Source organism: Cinclus cinclus, chromosome 1 (assembly GCF_963662255.1).
Source record: "Cinclus cinclus chromosome 1, bCinCin1.1, whole genome shotgun sequence".
NCBI classification, from domain to species: Eukaryota; Metazoa; Chordata; class Aves; order Passeriformes; family Cinclidae; genus Cinclus; species Cinclus cinclus.
In genome coordinates, this window is record NC_085046.1 from 820,074 (window position 1) to 837,954 (window position 17,881).

Below are 17,881 nucleotides of genomic sequence, written 5' to 3' on the forward strand. Positions count from 1 at the left end.
AGGCCACGGACACACGTTGGCTGCGCAAACAGCTGCTGCTGTTCCAGGGAATGAATATCCCGCTTCCCCCTCTCCTTGCCGAGCTCAGAGCGGTCCCTGCTCGCCTCCAGGGGCTGGGTCACACGGCCCGTGGTGGATCAGATCCTGCCTGATGGGAATTTGGGCTGAAGTCGCCCGGGGATGGGATGATAACAGGGAGTGTAGAGAGCCCTGGCACCCCAAAGCCCCAGCTGCTGGTGCAGAGAGCTCCGGGGTCACAGCTCCCGAAAAAAACCCAAACGGTGAACAACACCAGCGGTCCCAGCAGCATCACGGCCAGCCCAGGGGTCAGCTGGGAGCAGCGGGGAATGGGAATAAACACATCCAAAACATCTGTGCCCAGCTGCAGCGTGGGGCTGGGTGTGTGCGCGCACCCCTGGGCACAGCCGGGCTGGGAGCTCTGCCCTGCTGTGCCCAGAGATGGCTCCGGTAGTGCCAGGCAGTGCCCCGAGGGATGGATGGCCCTGCCCCGTGAGCTCTGCTTCCCTGGCCAAGGCTGGAGCTTCCCAGTGGGATGTGCTGGAGGTGAGGAGAGCAGCTCTCCTCTGGAGACAGGCAGGGAAAGCTGGGCAGTCCAGACCCGGAGGAGAGGAGGTCATTCCCAATATCCTGCCACTCCAGGCCTGTGTCCAAAGTCCCTCCCCATCTTTCTTGTAGCTCCTTCAGGCACTGGAAGGCCCAAAAGCTTCTCTTTTCCAGGTTGAACAATCCCAATTCTCCCAGCCTTTCCTTGCAGCAGATCTGCTCCATCCCTCTGATCACCTTGGTGGCTTCCTCTGGACTCGCTCCAAGACCTGGGTGCTCAAACTTGTCACCCAGTTCCAGCCACGCAGGGTGGAGGGGAGAGGAGCACCCGAGGATTGCTGGGGATGTGCCCAGTGCAGAGTCATGGCACCACTCCTGCTGCAACAGGAAAATATCCAGGACCAAATTCATCCCCTCCACACGCAAAACACTGGCTCTGCACCCAGGAGAGCCCCAAACACAGCCCCCAATTCACTCGGCTGGAGCAGACCCCACATTTCCTGGGACCCTGGTGATGCTGGGAGGGTTCCCATGAGCACAACATTCCCCCACGGACCTTGGTGCTCGCCAAACTGGTTCAGTGGGTTTGAATCATTTGTCATACTGCTTCCCAAAGATCAGCTCTGCTCCTGAACCTTTTCCCCAAAACACAGCTCTGCTCCTGAACCTGCTTCCCAAGGGCCGCAGTGGGTGGTGGCAGAGTTGGGGACCTGCGTGGGCTCAGCTGTGCCTCTGGGACTGCCCAGCCCTGGGAGGAGGAGGAGGATGGTGGGAGGAGGAAGCAGGGACAAACCCCAGCAGCGCTGGCTCCTGCTAATTACAGCACCTGCCAATTAAAGCAAGTGTCACCCACAGCCAGGACTGTGCCTGCCCGGGGCTGTTCCCAGGGCACAGCCCAAAACCTGGCACCTCCTCTGCCCTCTGCCAGGGCACAGCCAGCTCCTGTGCCCAGAAAGGCTCCTGGGGGAGCCTCCCCTGATCCATGCTGGGTGTCACAGAGCCCTGATGTCACAGGGGTGATGCCAAGTGACCCCAAGTGCCAGCCACACTTCCTAACCCATCACCAGCTCTAGGGCTCCCCTGTGGGGTTTCCTGGGGCAGGAATCCCAGTGAGGAGGTCACAGGGATGGGCACAGGTTGGGGTTGTGCCTTCCCTGGCACCTGGCAGGGGCTGCCCGTGGGCTGTTTGCACTCACTGATCTCCTTCCCCACTCTGCTTAATTCCTTCAGTGGACATTCCCAGAGCTAGACAACGCCTCCAGCAGAATTCCACCCTGGCTCCATCAGGAGCTCTTCCCCGGGCCCCTCTCCACAGTTCCCTGCCCTCCCTGGGGCCGTTCCCGTCCTGGGGTCCCGTGGTGGCAGAGCTGTGGCCATGTCTGGCACAGGGATGTGCCACAGGCTGAGGGATTTCCCACACAGCGTGAAAGAGAAACAAGGAAAGGGCATTTGGCCACCTTCCTCTTGGCTTCCTCCCACTTTTTCTTCTCTTGATGTTCTCCTTTTTTACAGCTCCTTGCTCGAGCCTTGAGTCCCAGCAAGCTCTGGACAGTTCACCCAACAACAACAGCCAGGACACAGCCCTGGGCCAGCACCCCCAGAGCAGATTAACCCCAAACCCAGAGCTCCCCGGGTGGATCTCTCAGTGCCATCCCTTCTCCACGGTGCCCGAGGCCCCTCAAGCACCTGGAGTGGCCCCGTGCATGGCAGGAGGTGACACTGAGCAGAGAACGGACGGGACACGGAGGGGCCTGAAGGGCTCCTGCCCCCCACACCCACCTGCACTTTACGCCTCCAAGGGAAGGATTTGGGGTCAGGAAAACCCTGTCAGTGCCCCCCTGCCCGCTCCCTCTGCTGCCTGGGGGTGCTGGCAGTGCTGGACCTGATGGCACCGGTGGATCTGGAGGCTGAGCACAGCCTGTTCCCTCCCCTCAGGAAGGGGAGCAGGGCACTGTGAGGGGAACCACCATTCCCTTACCCAGAGCAGTGCCCCGTGCCACCCCCAGATCCCCCCGTGCCACCTCCTCTGAGCAGCAGAGCCCTTGGCCCAGAGCAGCCCCTCGGAGCAGGGTAGGACCCCATGGCTGAGCACAGGCTCCCCACGGGCACTGGGACAGGGCCACTCCAGAGGCACTGCCAGCCCCAGGGCTGGCACCTGTGGGGCTCCTGGGGCATGCCCAGAGCTTGGCTGCACAGCAGGAGATTAGCTTCCTTTGCAGCTTTGCCTGGATTTGGTGACCTCTAACAAGGACCTTCCACCCTGCCCGGCAGCCTTGGCTCCCTGCTCCCAGCAGGGCTGCCCAGGGCGAGCTGGTGAGGAGCTGGCACCGTCCCCTCACCCTGCCTGGTGTGGTGACAGAGGGGCTGGCACCGTCCCCTCACCCTGCCTGGTGTGGTGACAGAGGGGCTGGCACCGTCCCCTCACCCTGCCTGGTGTGGTGACAGAGGGGCTGGCACCGTCCCCTCACCCTGCCTGGTGTGGTGACAGCGTGCAGCTGTGCCCCGAGGGTGTGGGACCAGGGACGCAGCACAGCAGGGTCATGGTGGGCAGGAGAGGGGTTCTGGGACACTGGGTTGTGATGGAGCCCCAGGAATGTCCCTTTGGGAACTGTCACCACCCAGCCCCAGCCCCACGGAAACCCAGCTGGCAGCCTGGCCCCATCCTGGTACCGACATTTCCAGGAATTTTGGGGCATTGCTGCCCACGCAGCAGTAGGTCTCCAGGGGACAGCTTAATCACATTTTGTCACTAAAGGCCGCTGCCAGGACAAGAAGGAAACAATTCTCTTAACAAAGCAGCTTCTGCCCAGCAAAGCCACGTGAATCCCCCTCAGAAAATTATGGACTCACCAAGGTACAGCCAAGATTTCGTCCGCGGCAATTCCTTCTGTGTCTTCTCCCTGCCAAACCCCTCAGCTCTGGGGAGAGGGGGCTGGCCCAGCCACTGGCTGCCAATCTGGCAGTGCCACTTGCAAACCTGCAGGAGCTTGGCTTGTTGGGGAATTTCAGTGAATTTTAAACCTGGTTTGAACCTCTGCCTCAGCCCAGTGCAGCAGCACTGAAGCCCTGCAGAGATCCTGCTTTGCCCTTTCCTGGTTCTCACTCTGTGCTTCTGCCTCCAGCCAGGAAAATCCCTCCTGGTCCAGCAGAGCCCCAGGTGGGGCAGCTTCACTGCAGAAATAACTACAGAAAAGTTCCAAGTTTGGGATTCACAGGGGCTGGGCACGTGCAGGGAAAGGAACAGGGATGTGGGAACAGGATCCAAGAGGCCTGGAAGGAGCTGCCGCACAAAGAAAACAGAGGAGGCAGAAAGGTAAAGACAGGTTTGTTTGAAAAGATGCAGAAGGATTTAAAAGCAGGGACTTGCCTGGTTACAGCTAAAATCACCTTTTGCCTCTCCTTAAGGGATGAGGAGGGATGTCCTACACCCATTGCCAGCTCCCAAGGGAAGCCAAGGGCTCCAGGAGCTGTTGGCACAGCAGGGCAGCTGGCCCTTTGCAGATGGCCTTTACTGGCCCCAAAGACAGAGCATCGGAGTCCTTTAGGCCACCAAGGTAACGGGGTATGGCAGGAAACACCGAGCCCTGCAGCATTCAGGAGCTGAGGAAAGTTTAAGCTGCTTTCAACATCAGTTTTCAGGGTGACAGATGGAGGGAAGGGGGAAAGAAAGCCCAGCCCATTCTCTGCCCCAGCCTCCCGTGGCTCTGGAGGCACAGTTCTGGATTTCCAGGGAACCTGTTAAATCTGAGCCCATTGTTGGCCACCTGTGTCACATCCTCAACACAACAGCCTCCTCAGGTGCTCCCCTGGGAAAAACTCCAGCACAGAGCAGGATCCTCAGCCAAAAGCCAGCTGTGACTCTCCACAGCATCGATGGATGAGGGGAACACAGCCCTGACCCTGGAATCCCAGAATGGTTTGGGTTCAAGGGACCTCAAAGCTCAGCCTGTGCCATGACAGGGACACCTCCCACTGTCCCAGGCTGCTCCAAGCCCTGTCCAGCCTGGCCTTGGACACTTCCAGAGATCCAGGGGCAGCCACTGCTTCTCTGGAAGTTTATCCTGGAAAGAACAAGCAAAGGCACAAAAAGCAACAACCACCAGCCTGGGGTTCCTCTGTCACAGCAGTGACAGCAAGCAGCTCATCGGGTCCTGCTCCAGGCACGGGTGGAGTCAACAGCTTGGATTTTCAGGACTTGATTCCCTGTTCTCACAGCACTCTTAGTTTTGAGATGGTAGAGCTCGTGTTTAGATCCCTCTCCCTCCCCAGCACACAGAAGGAGTGAGGCTGGGACGGGGAGGGCTCTCATTTTAAGCCTCTGTGGTTTCAGACATCCCCAATCCCTGCACAGGGCTCCTCCCCAGCACTGCTGGGACTCAGCCACATCACTCACCCCACAAGCAGTGTGGGATAATGAGATTTAGGGGAAGTGCAGCTGTAAACCAGGGATTGCTGCAATGGTTTTGCTCCAGCTGAGTGACCTTGGAAAGGAGCATCCTGCCCCAGGCCAGTCTCCATCTGCTTTTTCTGGACACAGAGGAGTGAAAACCTTCCCACGGAGCAACTGTTGGATTGCAGAGTGGGACTGAGGGATCCTGCCTGGCCCGTGTGGTGCTGAGCTGGGGTTTTACCCCTGGGGCTGCACCAGGGCAGCCTGGGTCACTCAGGTCACTGCCTGTGACTTTCCCCAACTCTCCAGCACGTGCCTTCCTCCCACCCCACATCCCCGTCCCAGAGTTCAGCCCTGCCCAAGGCAACGGGGGAAATTTGTAACCATCACCTCTGATTTAACATTTCATCATCTCCCCAATTCAAGGGATGCAGCTTTGAGGGAAAACAGCAAAATTCCAATTTTTTTTTTTTGTTTGTTTGTTTTTTAAAGAAAGAATTCCAAGTTTAATCCTCTTGGGAGCAAAAGGATTAACAACAGGCTTTAAGAAATAGGTTTCAAAAAAAAAAAAAAAAAAAAAAAAAAAAGCAAGTTAAAATTCCACATAAGGCACCTCCATTTCAGCATTTTTTGACATGGATACCGTACATGGAGCTTCCCAGGAGCACCAGTTCTCACCTGGAAGTTGGCATGAGGAAGATGGATTTAAAAGCTGGGGCTGAAGTGACACCCAAAAGCAGCAGCAAAGCCGTTTGGGAGTACAAAACTTCCTCAGATGGGGATCCAACACAGCCAAGGAAATTCTGCTTCCCTCATGGATAAATTCCACCTCCTGCCTTCCCCAGCAGACACAGAAGTGCCACAGCCACCCCCAGCAGTGTCAGAGAAGCTTCCTGGGATCCCTCACAGCCAGGATCTGCTCTGGCAATGTTTCAGGACAAGGAGAAAAACTCACAGGCTCAGAGGCAGCAGCGACACCACTGAGAATCCTGGGATCACCCAAGTGCTGAACCCCTCAGCTCCCAAAAACTCTCCCTCCACTGAAACACCAACTCCTCCAGAACCAACACAGACTATGAAATAAAACAGCCTGGAGTACACGAGGTGAACGTGATGTTTATGAACAATAAGCAGTTTCCCCTTAGATGGGCTCCCAAGGCTCCCCACAGCCCTTGCCCAGGTGGGAATCTCCCATTTTCCTTCCTCAGGACAATACACAGAACCAAAACTGCAGCTGAGAAAAAACGACGACCCCCCAATCCCAGCAGGTTGCCCTGCAGCAGAAACAAGGTTTAAGTACAATCCAGATGATCCAACCGCAGCGGTATTGGCTTCATTTGACTGTATTTAAATAAAATTAAGCATTTAAAAAATTAACAGGCGCTACAATTCCCTGGCAGTGCTGACACCACCGAGCCCAGCCCCACGAGGCTGTCCCCACCCTCCCTGGGCCATCTGGGGGGTGTCACACAACACAAGAAGCCACAACATTTTCAGGAAGCAACGTAACCAAAAGAATCCCAAGGCGGCTCCCAGCCGGCGTCCAAGGTCCAGGTGATCCCAGGGAGGAGAGAGCACAGGAACACGAGGCTCTCCCCCTGCAGCCCCCAGGCTGGGCAGTCCTTGCAGGTCCCTGCAGCCCTCAGAGCTTCTTGAGCCGACTGTACATCTCCCTCTTGCTCTTCTCCCCGGCCCAGGTGCGGCTCTTGGTGCGGAACCTCTTCAGGTCCTCCTTGAAGTCCTTGTGGTGCATCGGGCGGTAGCTCTGGGGCTCACAGAAACTCTGGAGAAACAGGAGCTGGGGTCACCTCAGTGCCACCAGGGTGGTGATGCCAGCACCGGCGGCCACTGAACTAACAGGGACAGATCCCCCCGCTCCAGGCTCTGTGCGGACACACAAAGCCCGGGGACATTCAGGTTACAGCCATCACAACAAGGGCTCTCATCCCAAATTTCCTGGCAGACAACACACAGGCTGTGCTGGTTTCGAGTTCACCTTGGAATGGCACAGACTGGGAGGATGTTCCAGCTCAGTTGGTCGGAGCAGGGACCTGATCGTGCCAAGGTTGTGGACTCCATCCACGTAAGGGAACAGCGATCACTGCGGGCCCCCTCCAGCTCAGAGCGTTCCACGATCCTCGTGCCTCGGGACAGCTCCCGGCTCCCGGGGAGCCGCTGTTGGCTGTCCCGTGCTGCCACCTTGAGGCCTCGGTGCCCCCTCCTCAGGACAACCCAAAGGCCGGGTGTCCCTCAGCCCAGGGCAGCCAGCAGATCACAGGGAGAGCCAAGACCCCGGGCAGCACTGGCTGCCAACAACTCCGAGTGCTGGGAGAGCCAGCATCCCACGGGGAAGGAGCTGACAGCCCCATGCAGCTGGCCGTGGACAGGCCAGGTGTCTCCCATCTCCCAAGGGATGACCAGAAACGTGGGGGCCTGAGGACCTGAGGCCTGTTTGTGTCAGAGCAGCAGGACAGATCCCAGGAGTGCTGGGACCATGGAAATGCTGCAGGAGCCAAGGGACAGGAGAAATCCCACCCCTGAAGTGCTGGGAAGAGCTGGGGATGGGTTTTAGTTTCCTTGTCTCAACTAGAGTCTGCAAACTCCAAGTTCAGGTTTTCAATTCTGCTGGTTTAGGACTGCACAAGACTCAGGTTTCCATTTATTATCCAGCAATTACTGTCAAGCCTTGTCTTCTCCCCTGTCTGAGCAGGCTGAAATCCTTTCTCTGAGTGACAGTTTGTTCCAAAGGGGCAGAAACTACTTCTATTTTACTCCTGAGACTAAGTGGAAAAGCCTTTCAGCTATGGCAGGAAGACAGCTCTGAGACAGAACAGGCTGGGAACACAGCCCATAGAGAGGGAGAGCAGGAAAAGCCCCCCAGCCAAACCATTCTGCCCCAAAGAGAAGTTTGAGTGGAATACATGAATATTATTTATCTACTGTTTCCCCTGCGAGTGTGAAAGAAAACATAGAAAGGTTTGGGCTGGAGAGACCTAAATTGTCCCACCCAGGCTGCTCCAAGTCCCATCCCACCTGACCTTGGACACTCCCAGGGATGAGGAATCCAAGTTACTCACCTGGCACCTCGAAAAGAAATCCTTGTAGCCCCCCTTGAGCACGTAGAGCTCTGGGTAGTGCAGGTTGGGGTACTCATTGTTCAGCCTGTCCTGCTCCCTCACAAACCGGCACCTGCAGCAGGGAAAACCCCGTGTTAAATCCCACATCCAACCAGTAACCCCCAAACCTGCACCCCAAACCCCACATCCTTCAACGGAGCAGCTGGAGCTGCCTGTCAGGGAGAGGCTGAGGAGCCTCACAGCCACAGTTCAGAGGCTTTGCCTTCTCCCTCTGAACATCGCAGCGCTCCAGCCCAGGCTTCTCACATGCCAGGCTGTGCCAAACGCTGCCAGAGGTGACAACCAGCACGTGCACAGGCACGGGAGGAGCCAGGCCAGCCACTCTGCTCCCAGTACTGGGGGAACCCTGGGGCAGGGAGAGGAGCTCACATGCGAGGGCCCCGCTCCGAGGAGAACTCGCAGTGGAACACCACGATGACCCGCTTGTTCTCCGACGGCTGGATCGGCTTCTTCAGCAGGAAATTTTCCACCTCCTCTTCCATGTGGAGGTTTATGGCACCCTGGAAGGGCAGAGTCTGAGCAGTGAGTGCAAGGGAACAGCCACACACTCCTTCCACTTCCTTGGGAGCCAATTCCTCATCTGGGTTTGCTGGAGGGAGCTCTGGAACCTTTCTCCCAACACGGCTCCGAACCCCACTGGGACAGCAGAGTGTGGGACCGACTCAGGGCGATTCCTCAGCCAGGAATTCCCAATTCCCAGTATCCCACCCATCCCTGCCCTCTGGCAGTGGGAGCCATTCCCTGTGTCCTGTCCCTCCATGCCTTGTCCCCAGTCCCTCTCCAGCTCTCCTGGAGCCCCTCTAACACAACACAGCACAACGTGTCTGCATGACCTGTTCCTGGTTATATTTTACACAGCCATTTGTTCTTTGAAGTCTGTCACTGAAATGAAGTTTAACATCCCAGTTTTAGCTTCCTGAGATATGAGGATGCTGAACACTGAGTGTCACATCCTCCTCTGAAAGCTCTGTCACCCTGAGGGCTACAGACCCCACCTCTGCTTACAGAGAGCAGAATGTCCCCTCTTCTGAGGGAAGAGTCACTTCATGACCCACATGTGAGCTCAGGGTCCAAACCCAGGCACTAACATGGGTGAGCATGACAGGATCCCCTCAGGAAAAACATATCCACACAGTTTTGGATAAAAATCAGTCCCACAGGGATCCAAGTGACCTCAGGGTGCAGCTTCAGACCACCTGCACTCCTCCCATGGGGCCAACTTACCTTGATGTGTCCCCCTTCATACTCATAGGGGTATCTACAGTCAATTATCACACACTGCTTGATGAAGCTCTCAAACTTCCCAGTCAGCACAGACACAATCTGAGGGGAAAAAAAAAAAAAAAAAACAAACAGAGTTGAGTTGTTTCAAGACATTTTTGTGTTGTTCCCCAACCCCCACTGAAGAATTTTTCTGGCTCCCCTGGTACTCACCATTTCTGAGTCAATGTATTTTAAATCTTGATGTTTCCCATCGACAGTGTCAAATAAATAACTCTGGAAGAGACAGGATGGAGAAAATTCCAGCTGTGAGTCATGAGCTGTGGGTGACAGCACAGCATCCAGCAGCTCACTCTCTAACAGACACACTCTGCTGGCCAGAATCTCTCCAGGAGTTAGAACTCCTAAGGAATGCTAAAATCAGACACAGAATTTTGGTTTTGGCTCCTGCACTACAGGGATTTTGTTGGACTTCAACCACAAATGGATCACTGTATCTAAGCTGGGACATCCCCTTCTCACCAACAGCCTCTCCTGGTTGTTTGAAGACCGAAGAATTGTTAAGGTTGGAAAAGACCTCCCAGATCAAGTCCAAAGAAGGGAGGCAGGTTTATAAGGGAACAGAAAAGCCTCTGTAAAGAGAAGTGTTTTTCTGGGCTGGTTTGAGACATCCCCACCAAGAGAGGGGCCCTTCAAACACTTCATTCAACACTTGGCCATGGAATCTCTGGAATTACCTTGGAGAAGTCCCCGATAAGGTCCCTCTGGTCACTGTCCAAAATGCTCTCGATCTCTGCTGTGGAGGGCTGGGTCCTCACCAGCTTCAGACACTGCAGGACACAGTGAGAGGTCCATGAGCACCGAGGGCAGACACATCCCAGTCCCTGTTTCCCACATCTGACAGCTTTGGAGTGCACTTCCAAGGCCTGAACTGCCCCCTCAGCTTCCCTGCTCAGGGCAAAGCTCAGGTTCAGGACTGTGGAATTGCTGCCCCAACAATCCACCTGGAAAAGCTCCCAGCAGAACCTTCACAAACCAGACCCCAACTCTGCATCTCAATTCCCTGTCACAAACTGGAGGCTGAGCCACCAACCGTGGAGTCCTCGGAAGTTCCGGGCAGGCTTTTCCTCTTCTTGCTTTTCCCTGGAGAATTCTCCTCCTGGGATCTCTCCATCCTTTTCTGGGTGGTTCTTCCTGCAATGCTTGACATGGATGAAGAGCCAAACAACCGGCACCGCTTGGCCTGTGAGAGGGGAGTTGAGTTGTCCAGCAGATTTATAAAAGAAAAAAAAACATGACTCAGTCTTTCAGATGATTCCAAACTTGGCCTTATTTAAGGCACCACCACTACACAGCATCAGGGGGCTGTTAATCTGTATTATCCAGGCTTTACTTTTCCAGTAACACTTGTTACTGGGGGAGCTTGGGACATCATAAGCAAGATAAAGAGCCAGCAAAGTGCTCTACACCAATTAGCAGCCAATTAATCAGCAGATTAAGGAGCTTTCTGCTGGAGTCTAAATTCCCTTCCCAGTCTGTTATCAGAGGATCAGGTTACAGCATTCCAGGTGAGAATTCCAGATATGCCAAGATTCTGATAACGGAAGTCAAGACCTTCTCACATTTATGAAGTGCAAGAAGAAATTTTACACCAATAAACACCAATTGTTCCACACTGACAAAGTCTGCTAGGTGAACTGCTCCAGAGATAAGGGAATTCTGCAGGGGGTTGTGCCAGGGCTTGTTCTGAGGGTTGCAGGAGGCAGTGGGATCACTTGTCCCAGCTGCCAGGGCAGTGCCTGTCCCTGTATGGGGACACTCACCCGATTCTCTGCTCTCCTCATGACCAGTGGTGCTGTCCAGAGACTGGAAACGTCTGAGGGCATCTCCTCGTCGTTCTGGGGAGAGAGGAAAGCTCGTGCTCACCCCCCCTGCATGGCCCAGGCAAATATTCCAGCTGGATTCAGCTGCCAGAGCAGCTTCAGGGATTTAACTCCATTATCAGCTCAGTTCTTAAGGAAATAGTGGAACTGAGCAGAGCCACGTTGGAGAAGGTTGAGTTTATCAATTCATTGATTGATGAACAAAGATGAGCCTCCAGGGCTTTAAGCATTTCAAACTCCCTTGGAAACAGTCTTGTATTTAAGGGGCTCACAGCAATCACCACCTCTGACTTTTTCAGTGAGTTTCTAAAGAAAAATGCCAGCTGTTCAAACAATTCCCTCAATTCTCAAACTAAAAATAATTCACTTGTTCCCACCCCAAACAAATCCCACTGGCTGCACTAGGAATGAGCATTTGTAAGATAAAGACACCCCAGTGTGAGTTAGAAAAGATGATGAGAACTAATTAATCTCCTTATGGGAGATGTCCCTGCCCAAGGCAGGGGGGTGGAACAGGATGGGTTTTAAGGTCCCTTCCAACCCAGACCAGCCTGAGGTTCTATGATTCCCAAAAACCCAGCATGGTGCAGCTTGAGCACCTTAGAGCACATCAGACACCTCTGGCAGAGCTGCCCTGGGGATGTCCACCCTATTCCCTCTACACACACCTTCAAGTCCTGGTCATCCAGCAGCTCCAGGAAGCCATCATCATCCTCACTCTCCGAGGAGGGCAGGGAATGCTGCTGCAGGAAGGCTGCCCTGGAGTTCTCCTGTTCCCCCGAGGTCGTTTCCCCCATGGGCAGCTGAGAGGAGACAGAAGGAGATTTAACAGCATTCCCTCTGCTCCCTGCAGGATGCTGGAGCCACGGAGGGGCTGCCACAGCTCTCTGCACTAGAGGGAGCACCGTGGTTATTCCCAACTCCGGGCTGCAGCACAGGCAGGAATCAGCAGGATGAAGGGCTGCTGGATCCAGGGAGCACAGACAAGACTTGGCCCCCCTCCAGCTCTGTTTCTGTACAGAGATTTCTCAGTTGCTTTTTCTAAACAACAGGGTATGAATACGGTGAATTTTCTCCCTGGGTGTCACATCTGGACAAAAAATCCAGCTGCATTTACAGAGTTGGGTTTGTTGTTCCAAATGCATCCTCCTGAACATTAAGCATCAACTTTACTGCTCATTTCAATCCCACATCAATGTCTACACTCCCTTCAGTTACCATGCAGAACCTCAGCTCTGTGCTGATTCATCTTTCCCAAAACAAAGTTTCAAATTTCTCGTGAGCCAAAGGTGAGAATAATTTTCTTATCTAGCAGATAAGTAAGTTTTTCTATTTGGCACCTGACATCAGCACTTTAGAACCCTGATATAGTTACTTTGATCCCAGAGAATTAAGAGAGAATTAGCTGAAAAGAACCATCTACCTGAGCTGGAGATGAATTCTGCCTTGCTCCAGGAACACCCCTTCCATCACGGAAGCCACGAGAAGCTGGCTTGGTTGGCTTCTTAAACTCAAATGATTCCTGAAATAAAAGACAGCAAAATGAGCATTTTACCAAAATTACCAACTGTGCTAAGTTTCTTGGATGCTTGTATATTTTCTTTTTTTTTTTTTTAAACTCCCTGACATTTTAGATTCAAGCTCCCTACTGCCAACAGAAATAATCTAAAGATGAATGCTTTGAAATTAAAGATGTTACAGGAGTGTTTCATCTAACATAATCCAGCATTTATGCTCTTGGCATCACCTACAGGCTTCAGAGCTTTTCTATTTCTGTCAGTCAATTCCCTGCAGAATAAATCCTTCTTGGAGGCAGCCAAGGCTGTGTCCTGACACCTCATCCCCCAGAGGATTCTCAGCAGCCAGGGCAGGCCCAGGACACTGAATCCAAGAGAAACCATTAGGAAATGAAGGGGGTGACCTCCCCAAACCCCTGCTGGAGGCAGCTCCTGTCTAGAGCAAGCAGTGGGAACAGCTTTGCCACAGCCAGAAAGGAGTCAGGGTCAAATGCACAAAGGCAGAACTGGGCAAAATCTTCCCAATTTTTATTAACCTCCCAACAGTCTGCAGCCACTCCAATCAGAGCTGCAAATTCCCTTCAGAAAAACTGAGCTAAAGGGGACTGTGCCTGAAGAACAGCCTGGCAGGGAGTAATTGAAGCCTTTCCCATCACATTCCCTGTGCAGGGCTGTGCTAATGCAGCTGTCCCTCCCCTCCCACTGGATCATCTCAGGCAACAGGAAACAGCTCTTACATTTTCCTTGTTTTCATCCTGTTCCAAAGGCTGGAAAGCATCAGTGTCCAGAGAGTCAGAGTGGTTTCTCTTCAGAGCAGGGCTGGAGCCCAGCAGGCTTTGCTACAACACAGAAGGGACAGTTCAGGACTGTACATCAGCCCTTGCACAAGCACATTTCAAGCACTACAAGGGTTAATAAAGACTGGAAAGTGTCTGACTACAGATTTTGCACACCCTGGGCAGGAATCTTGGTACAGTGCACCAGCGATGGAGCCACACCATGGAAATTTCACACTAAATTAAGTGAGATTGGGAATTTACAAACTGCAATTTTGACATTAAGCACCCCAGCAGCTGGTGTTGAAGCCAGAAAATTAACAAGTATTCAACTAAATGCAGTCAACCAAAACCATGCTAAATCCTTTAACACAAAACATAAAACATCAATCCCACTCTCACTTACTGGCAGGGAATGGATTCTTCTGAAAGGTATTCGAAGGCTACAACGAAAAAGGAAACAAAATTTATTTCAACATTTTGCTTTAAAAGGCAGTGACAGGAATAGAAAGCACCCCAATTCCATAATCTAAAAGAGACACTGAGGAAGATTTTAAAATAGAATGAGACTTACTTCAGCCTGCTGGATTTGATTGCTTTCTCAAACCTAAAAGCAAAAGATCAAAGGTTGGACTTGAAGGTCTTAGAGAACTTTCCCAAATGAAATGATTCTGTGGCACTTAAGGCAGAGATTTAAATCAAATGTTAAAAAATGCAGTTCAGCTAGACCTTAGTGCAGCCCCAGCCTGCAGGGAGGTGCCAGTGCCATGTGGCTGGCACTGCTCAGAGCCACAACTCCAGGGCCCTGGGCATGGGCAGGGCCAATCCCAGCATTCCAGCCGTGGAGCACATGGTGAGGTGCAGCAGGGAAGCCCCAGTGCACATGTGCCAGCAGAGGAAAACCCTCCCCAGGCCTCATTAGCCCAGGTTTGTTAATGATTCCACAAGCCAGGGGTACTCACGTGTCCTCCATGGTGTCGTGTGAGGTCTCAGGGCCGGGAGAATCCAAAGCCAAACCTGCAGAGGAGACACAGATTTCCCACTGATTTATATCCCTTTATATTTAATCTGCTACACATTTCCACAGAAAGACCCAGGAAAATCATGGGGAAAGTCCCATCTGCAGTCTCACCTTGGTGCAGAATAAATGAGAGTTACAGCCACTCCCCACTGGGAGTTTAGCCGTGGATCATCAGGTGCTTGGGAAAAATAGGGATAATTAAAAAAGAGCCCCCCAAGCCCTGCCTGGGCTGTCACACGGAACCAAGTGCTGGCACTCAGCAAGGAATACTCTGTTTATCCACACCTTAATAAACAATTTAGTCCTTTAGGGCTTCGGGGCTTTTTTTGTTTTTGTTGTTTTTTTTTCAAGCCATGTTTTTAGTTCTCTTGGTAAGAAAAAATTCTGGGCTCATTCCAAATAATGAGCAGTCAAAAGGCCCTTCTGAATGTCCTGGAATTAACAGGAAGCACTTCATAAGCACAAAGCAAGCACAGCTTTACAGCCCCACAGCATTTAAGACCCATCCAAAGTCACTCCAGCACTGATTCCTGAGGAGCCAAAGAAAGTGAGGATTTAGCAAGGCTAAAGGTTGCTCTGCCCTGCTCTGAGGTTTGTGAGCTGTACCCATGCTTTAGTACTTCATAAAGTTCTTTTTAGGCTGAAAGTGGTCTCAAAATAGGGCATAAATCCAGGTGGAAACAGTGGTATCCCTGAGCTGGAGCACTGAAACACCATAAGGAATCTGCAAGTTATGGGGTGAGACCTTATTTCATTTTCACTGATTAAACATCTCATGTGAAAAAACAGGAAACCCTCCCAGGAAGTACCAAAACTGAGTGGTTTCAGATGATCAACCAGCTCTTGCTAACAGGAAAACACAGGATAGAGTCACTGACTGGCACAGTTTGGGTTTAAAGAGGGGAAAAAAAACAAAAAAAAACAAAAAAAACCCAACATCATCCACAGCCCATGAGCTTCAGGAAGGGATAATTCTCTCTCCAAACCCTGGGTGCCATGCAAAAGTTCATTACTTTCTAATTACCAATCATTATTAATTGAGGAAGCCCCACCTGAGTCTGTGGACTCTGAAGATGCCGATCTGTGCAATCCATTTTTGGTTCCCACGTCTTGGTCCAGGTTTTCGTGGTGCCTGGAAAGGAAATTTGGGATTTGCTTTAAAAACAAGAAATGCAACACTGCAGGTAGGTACAGCACAGGTGGGAATCACCTGGATTTCTATCTGAGTCCAGTTACTCTTCCTGGAAATGCAACCCTCTCTTTGGCAGCCACTGCTTTAATTCAGGTTTTGCGTAGAGAAAATTGACAAATTTCTAATTCAAACTTATTTTGATAAATAGTTACCTCCCAAATTTTGTTTTATCTGCTAAACCTCGGTGCTGAGAGACCAGAAAAATCACATGGAGCCCCACATACATAAGGGAAAAGCTACTTGAGTGAGGCTCCAACATGTGGCTAATTAAAAAAAAAAAAAAAAAAAAAAAAGTAGCCAGGGCAAGCAAATCAAAGGGCTGAATAATTTCCATGGGGGGCATTGTCAATGGTTTGCAAAAATCTGAAGGAGGGAAGGACCATAAAGCAGGTGGTTACAGAAATGAGAATGCCGGAAAATCAACAAACAAAACCCATTGAGACCTGAGTGGGCCAGGACAAAACAGGAGGCACACAAGGGAGAAACTGTGGGAATAATGGGATTAGAGGAGTTAAGAGAGCAGGAAAATGGAGCAGCTGTGGCTGGAGTTCTGGGAAAAGGACAGCCCAGAGACTGCAGCACCTGGAAGACAGAGCAGAGAGGAGGAGGAGGAGGGTGCAGGAACAGGGAAGGCAGGAAGGACACGGAAGGGACACAAAGGTATTTGTGGGAGAAAGGGAACCCCAGGGAAGGGCTCGGGAGGGAATGGGATGCCCAGAGCAGAACCAGGGCAGGGGAAAGTGTCCCAGAGCGTGGATCCATGTGGGATGGGGGAAGGAGGAGAGAACAGAGGGGAAGCACCAGCAAAGGGCTGGGGGACCCTAAGGGACGCATGGAAGTTTGCAAGGTGGGAGGGATAAAACTGAGGCCTCATGGTGGACGTGAGGAGAAGAAACAGCTCCGGGGAGGCCTCGTTTTTTGGGGAAAGGGTTGGGAGAACTGCAGGCCTCGTTTTTAGGTGCGGGCAGGGAGGAGAGGAAGAAGAATGAGCCCTCAGTGCCTCAGTTCTGGGGGGAGAAAGGGATGAAGAGACCCCCAAGGCCTCCACTGGGGGGTGGGGGGAAAGGAGGAGAGGGATCCACGAGGCCTCAATTTTTTTGGGGGTTGAGGGCAGATGGGCACCCCGAGGCCTTGCTTCTGGAAGGGAGGGAGGGATAGGGAAGGGAATTAATTCCTGAGACCTTGCAGTGGCGAGGAGCAAGTAAAGACATTCCGGAAAGGCTGGGGAAGGGGGAAATGTTAAAAGACATCTCCGAGGCTTTGGGGCTTGAGAGGTGGGATAAAGACATCCCAGGGGTTTGGGGTTGTTTTTTTTTTTTTTTTTGGGGGGGGGGGGTGGGGCTGAGAATTCCATAAGGCTTCAATGCGCGGGAGGGAATTACGGGGGTGGATGGAACGGAAGGAAAATAAGTCCTGGAGGCCTTGGGGTTTTTTATAAATGGGGGAGCCTCCCTAGGCCTCGCTTCGGGTCGGGGACAGGGAAGAAAACGTCTTGGAGAAGGGGAAAAAGCCCTGGAGGGGGAACAAAGTGTCCCGGAGGGCTCCTAGGGGTGAGGGAAAGGAGGAAGGGGCTCCCTATGGGAGGAATAAGCGGAGGATAAGCCCTCCAAACCTCCCTTTTTTTTTTTTTTTTTTTGGGGGGGTGGGGGGGGGTGGGGGGTGGCGGGTCACGACAGAGGCGAGAAAACCTGGGGTGCCCAGGCCCCGCGCCCCGACTCACCCGCGCCCCAGCTGCTCCATGGTGAGGCGGAGATCGGAGACAGGCGAGAGATCATCCTGAAAAAGCGCCTTAACCACGGCGGGCGAGGCGGGAGACGCCGGCGAGAGAAGCAGGAGGCGGCGGCGGTGGGAAGCGCTTGGGGTGGGATCCATCGGAGTGGGAATGGGAATCCAGCGCAGCCGTCCCGTCAGCGCGGCCGCTGCAGCGCTTTGACCCCAGCCGGTACCCGTCGCCCGCTCCGAAGCTGGCGCCAAACCGTGGTTCAGCCAATCAGCGTGCGATCTGCAGCGGGGGGCGGGTTGTTTTTTTTCAAACCTCCCCTCCCACCGCGCGAGCCCCGGCCAGTAGGAACGGCGGCGCCGCCGCCAGGCCCCGCCCACGGCGGTTGCTTGGCGTCGCTCTGGGCTAATAGGAAAGCGACAAAAGGGATGGGCGGGATGCGCGCCAGCCAGGGCCGGAC

General features: G+C 53.1%; 1 protein-coding gene across 1 annotated transcript; it reads right to left on the reverse strand.

The window, feature by feature from the left end:
• Positions 1–6,205: 6,205 nt before the first annotated feature.
• CDC25A (cell division cycle 25A) lies at positions 6,206–17,637 on the reverse strand. The gene is made up of 17 exons (XM_062505622.1): positions 17,422–17,637; positions 15,562–15,641; positions 14,451–14,505; positions 14,063–14,095; positions 13,895–13,931; positions 13,450–13,551; positions 12,619–12,717; positions 12,401–12,403; positions 11,864–11,998; positions 11,136–11,210; positions 10,406–10,555; positions 10,050–10,142; positions 9,526–9,588; positions 9,316–9,414; positions 8,461–8,591; positions 8,032–8,143; positions 6,206–6,737 (listed from the first exon to the last, which is right to left on the reverse strand). Exons 1-17 carry the CDS (start codon positions 17,571–17,573, stop codon positions 6,597–6,599), a joined length of 1,560 nt encoding a protein of 519 aa, XP_062361606.1. The 5' UTR covers positions 17,574–17,637; the 3' UTR covers positions 6,206–6,596.
• Between the last annotated feature and the right edge of the window lie 244 nt (positions 17,638–17,881).